This window comes from Glandiceps talaboti, chromosome 12 (genome assembly GCF_964340395.1).
Source record: "Glandiceps talaboti chromosome 12, keGlaTala1.1, whole genome shotgun sequence".
Classification (NCBI taxonomy): Eukaryota; Metazoa; Hemichordata; class Enteropneusta; family Spengelidae; genus Glandiceps; species Glandiceps talaboti.
In genome coordinates this window covers 5483537-5496032 of record NC_135560.1, presented here as the reverse complement: position 1 = coordinate 5496032, position 12496 = coordinate 5483537, and the positions used below count along the sequence as shown (strand labels likewise).

The following is a 12496-nucleotide window of genomic DNA, read 5'->3' as shown; positions in this document are numbered from 1 at the left end:
AGATACGATATTATCATGGTAATAAATGCAGCATGAATTGCTCCCAAATGATGCAATTCAAAAGTTTGCCTTCGATTGCAAACAAGTTTTGCCTTCGACATACAGTAACTTATCAACAGCAAAAAACGACGTGTCCGTAAATAGGCGCGATTGTTACTTGCTTTATAGTTACCTCTATCTCGCTAAATTGTTAACATAGCCGACAGTAATGACATAAGTTGACAATTCGGTGACATCAGGCTTTAAATATGTCATAATAAGCTGGTATCAGTGAATACTGAAATTTATTTCTTTTTTGTCACGTCCGAAGTAAGTGATGAGGACAATCAACAGTTATTAAAATATGGAGTTATATTTCAGAATACATATCTCAGTTATTTTACATGCTATTCAATTTGTCAACATGCTTCCGAATACCAAATTGTCATATGATATTCATCACTTGCAAATTCAATACTGCTTATTTTTAAAAAGATACTTGTTTTCTGATTGCAAAGTAAGGGAACAAGTGCAATGTCCTACTTACGTGTCTATGATGTTAATATTCCTGAAATCGAGTTTTGAGGCTAATAAATAATAACTTCAATATCATAAAATTCCACTCAAAGAATACTGTTTATCGAATCCAACGTAACAAAAGCTATTTTGGTTAATGATGTCTTTAGATCATCTGCCCATAACGAACAGTGGCGTACTAATAACTTCACTGTCAAGATATATTAACAGAGTAGGACCCTGGACACAGTAGGGTTATCATGTTTGGTATGCACGGTAGCTATTATACAATTTTTGATATTTACTACTGTCAGCGTCTTGGGGGATTTCAGGTAAGTATAGAACTTCCATGTCCATATGACACAGTTTTGTGAATATGGTTGCGGTTGCTACGTATGTTTACTCATTTTCGTTACCATGGTAACCATTTCTGGTGATGTTATTCTGTCCTTTGCTTAGAGAAATCTGAGGATACCAGCAATTCATATGCATTTTTGACACTTTGACAAAATTATCTAGATTGTCAAATCTCACTCAGTTTGATCACCATGGTAATAATTGCATCACTTGTGTCATTGGATGTGGTACCTCTAGAAGCCTACGAATACATCACACATTTATATATAACTATGACACATTTTGGACAAAAGGGCGAATTTATTACTTTACTCATTATTGTTCCATTGGTAACAACAACGTCTTTTTTTGAAGATGTGTTTACCTGCCATTTTGAATTGTCTATGGAGAACGTTTTGACCTCTGGTTTCAATGCCAAACACAATTTTGAGTAATGTAAATTTTCTCATTGTAATAATTGCATACACGACCATTCACAACTAACAGTTTGTCTCTATACGTTGCCATTTCGTTAATCATTATTAATTCAACAACTAATTATCAGTACCTCAGGTAACTATGTATACAGTACTATTAATACCATGTTGATATCTTTATGCTATCTTTATACATTAATTACTACCGTCTAACATTTTCAAAAAAAATATCCTGATGTTAAAGAATCTGTAGAATCTGTAGAACAAAATGAGTGACCCAAGGTGCCTTGTCACGGTTATAGCATTGCTTTATCTTAATTAAGCGTCCGGGCCTAGAAAGTTATTTCCAGTTCTTCGAGTTACACAGTGAATGAAAGTGCATTGACTAATTAGAGGAAACGCAGGAACGCCTTGGCTTGCAAACATACACACGTTTATATAATAGCTTTGACTTTGAAGACATGTATTAGGTTATCAAAGCCATGTTTTTGTTTAATAGATACATCTGTGTGCTACATTTCCAGAGTGAAGCTTACAATTGACCTTTAAGAATATGTTACAATACAATAAAATAAAAAGAAAACACTTGTGAAAATATAAATGGAAACCAAATTCTAAGACGTTCGAAAGGAACTTGCATTGGACGTTCAATCTGAAGCATATTTTGTGATGAATCATGAACATCTGTTGCGACTAGTTGCTGTCGACAAACTGTTCGCCTGACTAATAATGAGGTTAGTATATTTTGCCAATATAAATAACATTCCGAACATTCATAATTATGTTGTGATATATATATATATATATATATATATATATATATATATATATATATATATATATATATATATATATATAATATATATATATATGTGTTATATATATATATCAATATATATATATATATATCAATATATATATATGTATGTATATATATATATATATATATATATATATATATATATATATATATATATATATATATATATATATATATATATAGTTTTGGTAGTACTGGAACTCTTTCTTGGGTGTAACTCGGAGTTTCACGCATATTGCGATCATCAGATATATATATATATATATATATATATATATATATATATATATATATATATATATATATATATATATATACATTACGATCAAGTTAATTATATATTCTCGGTATATACTGTGTACTGTAGAATACCAATGCATTAGTATAAATCTTTCATCTCCGATGGCATAATGTGCTGAGCCCGGTTTACTTCAAAATAGAGATATTTCCTATATTTAGTTGTGTCTGTGTCTTTGTGCGTGTGTATGTATATATATTTGTACGTGTATCAACTTGCATTTGTTTATTTCCTTTACAAAACATGGAACATAGCGTATCATATTAAAGCAAGTAGTATTTACATACAGCTATATGTTTTTCCCTCATAATGGACAATAGCAAGACATATACATAAAGTAATTTTGACTTACTTGTAAGGTTCATCTTCTGTGCTTTACCTGAATCTCATTGTCTCTTGACATGTTTTGTATCAAAATGAGGTGAGCAACCATTGCCTTGTTGCACATAATTTTCAAACTTCATACTTTCTGGGTTTATTTGACGAGTAGAACGATAACCCCAGTTCTACTAACTAAAGGTTGATTCTCAGTTCTAATCGTGTCCGAGTATAACAGTTATAAAATATCTAGCATACTGGTAGTATTCTTTACATGACTACCAGTCATGTTACCCTTTGTCGGGTTGTGAAATACCAACAACATAAACCTGTCATCCCAAAATTAAACATCAATAAAATATCAATGAATTAAGTCAAGCCCTATAAATCTATTGGTTACACCTGAATCACGTGTTACTGTAATGACATATCGAAATTAGCATACAAGTCCCGGGGAAAAGGCCAGTGCTGTCGTTTGCGCTCTACATGAAATGTGAGACCACCGACTATCATTTTTTAAAATACTCGCATCGCTTTTTTGAAATAGTTGTCGACCGTTATTCTAGTATAGAAACTGGTATTCAAGTACACCTCTACAAATATGGTGGTGCCAACACTGGTTTCTTTGGTTATTTTCATGATATCAACAGTATTAGGTAAGTTGAAAAGCGTATCTGTGACGATATTCACGGCATGTCCATGCATGACATTATCGCTACATTATTGCATCTGCTCGTAAACTGACCAACGCAAGGAGGTTACCCGTCACATGCCAATAAAAAACGACTGTCCTCAAAAGTGGTTGCGGCAGTGTAGCAATTCTTTAGTTTGGACATCAACTATTTCAAATTTCATTATGAGAATTTCAGACAATATTCCGGAATATTCACATTGATGTTGTATAGCTTGTTTGTAAGTAGACATTTCTTAAAATTAAGCGGCTGTTAGAGCTATTCGACATCTCGATTGAGCGACTACTTCTATTAATGAAAGTTGGAAACAAGTGATGGTAGTATAAGAGTTCATAGAGTCCACATTTAACATTACGTATAACGTACTTTTGAATATTTAGCGAAAGAGCGCCATAGTGAATGCATGATATATTCAATAACTAATCGTTATATTAAACTATAGACCCTACACGTGCAGGGTATATGATTAAACTATATTAAAAGGTTAATTGACGTGATGCCTACAATACAGAAGTACACTTTCTAAACTACTTCGCGGTTCAAAACACCAGGGTTAAGTTTGTATTACATTGAATATGATCTTGAGTTCATACATTAAAGTGACCATATGAATGAGGATTTGATATTTAGTTTGGAATTTTAATTTTAAAACAATTTTATGCAAAATGTTTGTTATTGTACGTTAAATAAGAAACATTTAACACAGTTATTAATCTTTTGCAATTTATTGAATAAATGTTTGCGCTGGGAATTGCTCCCAGCGATATTCTGTTATGCAGACATATACACACAAACACACATAATGCTACAGAGATCCTTTCAGGTTTGTGACTACGTGGCAGGGCTATGTTGCACGCTAAATATCACGTTGCTGTGAAACTGTCAAGGCTTTCCCAGTCACAGCAACAGCGACAGTCCACAGGCTATCCTAGAGTCACCCAGGCCCGACAAACATAGCACCTGTGGGTCCGTGTGACTAATCGTCCCCGAGTCATTACTCCAGGAGTCCTGCGAGTGAGACACGGCCGAGTGATACAACCTACCCAACGAATCTGTAGAACACGCCCCTGTTTCCAGTAGGATTCGGTGACAGAAAAATCCCCTGTTTCCAGTAGCATTCGAACCCGTGACTTCCCAACTGGTAATCCTGTGCGCTAAACACTATGCTACAGGGAGACGGTAATTTATTGAGGTTGATGAGTGTTATATCAGTTTTAAGTTACATGTGTCTGCTTTGATTTATAGACTACCAGTATGTTCAATCCCATTTCTCCCTACACGTACTGAGTTTGCAAAAATAGATCATGTTTTTTTTTATTAACTATCATTTCAATGACGCATCATTTTTTTCATATAACATTGTTCTAAAACCTGGTTGCACATTGATACGAAACCTTTAACATCGACACAAATTGCCCCAGTGTGGGCAGCATCGTGAAGGGGTGATGGATGGGCAAACACTTCGTAGAATATACACCAAAGGCTGCTTAATTTGAACGTCTCGAAGTTGCTGGTACGCGCTATTATAGAAAGAAGTAAGAACGCATACGTTAAATTATTTATTCTTCCTAAGGGACTGGTCAGTTTCTTCGGCCTGGGGGGGGGGATTTGTAGTGGGGGTCACCCTGTTTTTGAAATTGGCAGTAGGGGGGGGTCATGCTGTTTTGAAAATTGTGGATAGGGGTCAATGTGTTTTGGATTGTGATGGGAGAAAAAAAATCATTTTCTACAATGGCATATAGCCTTGTCTGAAATGGGGTACATGTAAATATTTGTTGTTGTCCCTGTTTCCTACATGAATTCTTTAATATTACTTATAAGTTCAAACATAACTGTACATATACATATACATGTATTGCCTAGCTACCACACTAGTTACAGAACATGTCATGTAAATGCTTGTCTGTTCCACAATGATGCACTTTGGGGCAAAAGTGAACTTGAAAGTTTCGTAATGGTAATCTTCTAATATAGTTTATAAAAGAAGTTAATCTAAATTGTTCTACTCGTCAGTATGAACTTGCCAGAAGGGATTAATACACTTTCTATTTTGGACACTACATGTTATTGACACTAAAAATCACCACTTCTTATCAGATTCCAGTTTCTGTTATACACTAGGTTCTCTAACATACCGGTGACTTTACTATACATGCAATATTAATGCCCCTATACCAATGTTACGGGCCCATTTTTATGTGACATGGGAACTCATTTAGAACTTACATTTACGTTAGCTTTTCGAAGCTTGGAAATGTTACCCCAAAGGCTATGAATAACCTAAACATTGCCTTAATAGAAGCAAAAAACTGCAGATCTGCCAGATTCATGCATTCAACCAACAATCAGATGCACCAACAACCTTTTTACTATCATAGTGGTATTAAACTTTTCTTAAATATTTTCACCCTATTCTAATTTGAGATGATATTGTCTTTTAAAGATGTGAAATGTTTCCCAAGATAGTCTCAACATTGCCTTAAAATCTCCCCTACCAAATTATTCTACCATTAGATGTGCTGACCTTTACTACATGCATATGATGATGCCATTTAACTTTTTAAGAACATATTGCAACCCTATGTAAGTTATAAAGAATACTTTCTGATACTTGATGGTGCTGCCTTGTAAAGCATTGATTAAGTTATTGATTGAAAGGGTCTGAATAGCCTTCATATTGGCTTTAAGATTAAAAAATCATCCAGGGCTTCTAGAGGGAGACCCCTCGGACTTCCCATATGAGGTGGACATATCCCAGTCTCAAGCTCTTCCCCTCTTACTGTCAAGATGCTATCAAAGTATATTTCAAAATTATTTCAACCCTATTTTACATGTTGATGCTGTCTTGTAAAGCTTGGAAACCATTTTGTGAAAAATTAATGTCTGAATGGTCACAAAATTGACTTTTCGGAGTTAAAAACATCCAGGGTTTCTAGTGGAAACCCTCTAGTACCCCCATAAGAGATGTACATATTCCCTTCTCTCTGATAGTGGTAACCCGGGATCTTATAAAGTAGATGCAAGACTGTCAAGCAGTCCACACTGAGTCACGATAAAAAAATACCTGTCATGCGAATATCATATATGGCTTCATCATGTTTTAGAATTAAGTGATAGGGGGGTCAGCCTGTTTTTGGTTTTACACACTGGGGGGGTGTCAGTAAGTTTTTACCGGCCCGATTTAAGGATCCACCGCCCCCCCCCCCCAGGCTGGAGAAACTGACCGGTCCCTAACCTATGGGAAAAGAAAGTTACACCTTCAATTCTATTGCAATTCAATATATATTTTGGAGTTTTATTTTATTAACAAATGCGATACATTTCAAGCTTACACTTTCACAAGTGAAAATACTGAAAAACAATATTTGATATTAAAGTGTTTACAACGATGCTTTTTATCAGCAAAATACCCCAAAATAGATCATTCAGAAGGTGTTGTTCTATCTAGCCACTTCAACAAACTCTTTGTGGTTATTGATAGTGTGTAAAACTGGGACTTGTGGGACACAATTTTGGATTTGACGATAACAAATTGTTTTTTTTTTACCAACACTCTTTACAGCCCTTTTCAGGGGTTTCATTTTAGCTATCGTATAAAGCAATGATTCCAAATGTTTATGCGGGTTCCCTTTTAACAGTAGCCGCAAAATCGTGGGCTCATGGTTATTTGAAGTTAAAAAAATATTAGCCAGAAACGTTGCTGACTTTATATATGTCTTACTTATATATGTATATATATATATATATATATATATATATATATATATATATATATATATATATATATATATATATATATATAGTAAATAGTATCAAACTCGTAGAATAGAGTGCTCGATATATATATATATATATATATATATATATATATATATACATATACATACATATACATACATATACATATATATATATACATACATATATATATATATATATATATATATATGTATGTATGTATGTATATATATATATATATATATATATATATATATATATATATATATATATATATATATATATATATATATATATATATATATATATATATATATATATATGCGACTTTATTACTTTGTATTTACAAACTCATCACTTCACAATTATTTTATTATAATTCAGAGAAGCTTGTTTTTTTAATAAAGTTCGATAATCAACACCCCAGTTCAAAAATCTTGCACCCAAAATGTAATTTCGCCTCTTTTAGATCGTAATCTACTCTCATTTGTATAAGGTTGACCATTCCATGAAGTGGGCAAAGTTACACCATGCACATAGATTTCATAAAATTGGGCAGTTTTACGGATTGGGTGTACCATATATATATATATATATATATATATATATATATATATATATATATATATATATATATATATATATATATATATATATATATATATATATATATATATATATATATATATATATATATATATATATATATATATATATATATATATAAACAAATGAAACTCACTAAAATAATGTATAAGTTAAATCAAATTGAGGAACAAAAAGCGACACGTGTGGGCTTCGAACCAAACTGAGTGTTCTAGCCAACTGGTAGATTTCCGTGTGTCGTCCTGGTGTGTATACGTACCTTTCTATTCCTCGGCAGGTGAGAAACCGCACTCATTAACCTATTATAGCCTTTCAACCTAATGATCCAATTTGAATTCACAAGGACCCTGCCAATGCGTCACCAACTTAGGAATCGGTATACTAAAGCAATGAGGATCAAAAAACCGTAAAAAGCCGTAGCATCATGCATTGATGTATTAACAAAATATAAGGAAAATCTCTATGTTGAAGTATTGTGCGTATGTATGATACATGTATTTATTTTATAGATATATGTATATACGTATACATGTATGCATGCCCTAGTGGGACGACTCATCTGTGTGTAATGTTAGATCCCCCATGTATTTCCTAATAGGTTAAAATATTGATTTGTGGCTAAAACATAGACTATTAGGGATACGACTGTCGATCCCTGTAATTGTCTGTAGCGCCTTTATAAGATGTACATAATTGACATTATTATTAGTAGTATCATTCGTATTGACAGCTTAAATGATGCAGAACAAAAACTAATTATTAATTTAACAACCAAGATAAATGATGAGTTATGTTAATAAGTAATGGTATTGCTTTCTAAAAGCAATTATTACTCAATTGTGTATTCACTGATCATCACATTTGTAACAAAATAAGTTATGAAAAGATCAATTAAAACATCCATACATGTATTGGTTCACAATATCATAAGAATAACGGTTGATATCATCACTGCATGGAAGAACACATATACATGCCATAACTATAATAATATTATGATATAACAAAATTCTACTCGTTCGAATTCATAAAATGTGTCAAGGTCGAATGCGAATTTCACAGAAAATCAGTTTTCCAATGCTCTCAAAATTTGCAATGCGAAAGTTTGTTCTCGGTCCTTTTGAAAATGATACAAGAAATCTGATGGTTCACTTCATTCCACATAAAATTAACATTGTAGTATTCGACGACCTTAGTTGATTCTAAAATTACTAAATTTTCATACCGTTTTGACCTCCGTTTCTAAAACTTGTTCGATGACCACTTGATTTAATATTCCTTTCGTTGACGTTAAGTGAGAGTAGGTTCGACATTTCTTGTACAAAGTAACACCACAAATTGAAAGAGTTTATTTCAGAGATCAATTCTAAGTTCATTACAAGAATCACTGATTCAGAAACCTACATCACTTACACAGCTTAAAAGATATATCAGTTAAAACAAAAACAACACCATTTTGTCGACAAGACAACAAGATATTACTCAATGTTAATGTCATTGGTTGTTTAAAATTACACAAATGGTAAGCATACGTTCATTAAATTCCCCGTTCTAGCTGGGATTAATATCTGATTGAGAAAGTTTCAAAGTTGTCTGGCTGAGATATGCAAAAGGTTGGTTCTGAACAAATGATCTTATTGCGTTGTTTTAATTGTAAATAATTGTAAAGCTCTTTGAGCACAAACAGGGGAAAGCTCTATATGAAAAACTAACGTTGTTATTATTATTATCATCATCATCACCACCATCATTATTATTATTAGCATTTAATTTGTAGGGTTCCACTGATGAGATAATGCTGATATGTAAACCTGGGATTGAATGATGGGCCTTTAAAGTGTTTCGAATCAGATTATGTGCTTCAATCACATTGAATATTCGTGAAGACCAAGAAAGGTGGCAAATGCTAACGCAGATTGGCAGGAATACAAAATTAATTATAGGACATAATGAAATTATGGTGGTTTTTTAAATATCCTATATCTTTGTGACAGGAAATACAGCTGGTATCATTTCACTTTGTTGGCTAATAAATGTATTTCTTTCGGTTTAGGAGAGAATCGATAACAATTGCGTTCTGACATCACTAAATGTGTACTGGTAAGCATAATGTCACATATAAGTATTTTAATACAATAAAAGTTTGTTTTTAATTCGATGAAGAAAAATCGAGAGAAAAAAGTAATCTGTCTTTAAGTATGGAAAATTCACTCACTTTTTCACTAGTAAATGACCAAGACTTAACGTATATAGGCATTGAAAAATATTGCCACATTTCTCTGGTTTGCTCACCGACAAAACTCGTTCCACATCAATTGATGGCAGCCGTATTTCGTCTGGTGAGACTAAGCTCCACAGGTGCCCTGGTTTAATGGCATGGATGGAAAAAGAACTATTCATTGGCGTTCAGTTTGTTGACCGTGTCTCTTTCTGCCTCATGCGACCACTACCAGCAATCTATCAAATATCAGTAACATACCGGTTAAGTACTTTGGCATGGCATATTTTGTAGTTTGCGGTTTGATGAGACTCTCGATGGCATCTGCTTGTCGATATATACCCGAAAGTAATGGAAAAACGGGACCGAGGTCATTATTTGTGACATGTGTAAATTTCACTTGCCAGGTAAACATCTACAAGTAGACCCACTCGAGTGGATCTTATCCTCTTGTCAAACGTATTATAATATGCTAAACTTAAAAAATAAACATAAAATGCCAGCAATATCACAATTTAGTGCCTGCACAAGGGTTGGCTCTCTTTACGAAAATTTTGATGATGCCCAAGCCGAACACATGTGTTATTATTTATATTACATCGTCCACTCATTCATCCAAACATTCACATTTCCACTCACTCATCGTATATTATCATTCGTCAATTTAGTGCCTGCTCTCGGGATGGCACACTTTACCAAGCTTTGATGATATCCTCGCCTCCGGTTGGGGCATCATTAAAATTTTAGAGTGCCAAGCCTTGTGCAGGTAATAATTTGTGACACTGACCTCGCTGGCGTGTGTTATTATTTAACTATTGCCTTTTTACGGGTAACCACTTAAAATGGAAAGCATCTATAAAGTCACTGTATTAAATGGGACACTCATCACTAGAGTGCCTAGTATTCTATTATTAGTCTAATCCATGAAGCTATACATATGGTTTTTGACCTTAAAAGGGAACTGCCATTACAGTTTTATGGTTACAGTAAATAGAGAGGGTTTACTGATGATATATTAACAATGACATATTTGATAATTTAAATAAGTCCGTTTCTGAAGTGGATCTATGTTCTTTAGAATTCTGGGCACTATTTTGAATAGTGTAATCATAGCCATAATATAGGGTTGAAATATGAGTAATAAAGTACAGTAAACTTCTCTATTTGTGGAACAGATGGCAAACACTGCGGTAGAGTTGAAATAGGGGTGGTTCCAAATATGTCAGAAACTATCTGTCTTGTTATTATTGAAAAGAGTAACGTCTGTCTGATCGAATACTGACCTTTATCACTATCAGACTATGAAGCAAATATGGTAAAAATTCTATAATCATTATAGTGTAGCACAGTCGACTCTATGCCATCGATATCCGTGTTGCATTGTGTTCAAGTACCTGATTTTAATTAATAGTGAAGTTTGGGTTAGAACACATGTCTTATCTTTAAATGTATACTCGTTTCCTCTGTGTAGCTTGTCCAATCTCCATGGCATGTCATTCCACTCTATTCCACTCCTCCGGTCTGGTCCACCCCAAACCACTCCACTCACTGGTCCACTCTATTCAACTTCAAACTTCTTCACTCATCCCATCCCATCACAACCCATTCTACTCTAGTCAACTCCACCCCACTCTACTCTACTCTACTTCTAATAACCTTACTGTCTCTAATCCGCTACTGTTCTGTACTCTACCCAACTCCACTCTACTTTATTCTACTCCACTTCACTCCACCCTACTCCACTCAAACTACCCTACACCATGCCATCCCGCTGTACTACACTCTACTCTTCTTTACTTCATTCCTCTACTATGCACTGCAATGTATACGTACTTTGCTCTTCTCAACTCTACCCTAATCTACCTTACTCCATGTTACTCCACTTTATTCTGCTCTATTCCACTACACTACATATGCTCTTCTCTACTCTACTCTTCTCTACTACTTTACTCCATTCTACTCTACTCAATCTCACCCTACTCTACTCAATGATACTCTCTGTTGTACACAGTATCCTCTACTCCATGCTACTCTACCCTACTCTACCCCATTCTACTCCATCCTACCACACTATTGTACTGTACCCCACTCCATGCTACTCTACTCAGCTGTACTCGATTGCACTTTATTCCCCCCCCCCACTCTTCCCATTTTACACTTCTCTACTCCACTACAGCTAGTGCACTATACTATACTCTATTCCATCCTACATTATTCTACTCTATCGTACATTTCTGTTAACTTTATTCTACTCCACACTACGTCATTGTACTATACCCTTCAATATTCTACTCGACATTACTATAGTTCCCGCACCTCTACCCTACACCACTCTACTCTATTTCACCCTACTCTATTCCATGCTACTCTATCCTACTCTACTCTGCTCTACTCCACTGTTGCTTTGCCGTAGTCTACTCTACTCTACTCTACTCTACCCTCTCCTGTCTTATTTGATTCCACTCAACTTTATTACTTTGCTTGTTTCACTTCATTTCACTTCTCTTTACCCGTATATCTATATCTTTAAATTAGTTA

The 12496-nt window shown here is 34.1% G+C and overlaps 1 protein-coding gene across 1 annotated transcript in view; it reads left to right on the top strand.

The window, feature by feature from the left end:
• Window positions 1-3251: 3251 nt before the first annotated feature.
• LOC144443811 (neuronal acetylcholine receptor subunit alpha-10-like) overlaps window positions 3252-12496 on the top strand; it is a 30667-nt gene continuing 21422 nt past the window's right edge. Inside the window, exon 1 of the mRNA XM_078133359.1 lies at window positions 3252-3360. Within this exon, the coding sequence (XP_077989485.1) occupies window positions 3306-3360 (55 nt within the window). The 5' untranslated portion in view covers window positions 3252-3305. The remainder of the gene's footprint in view (window positions 3361-12496) is intronic.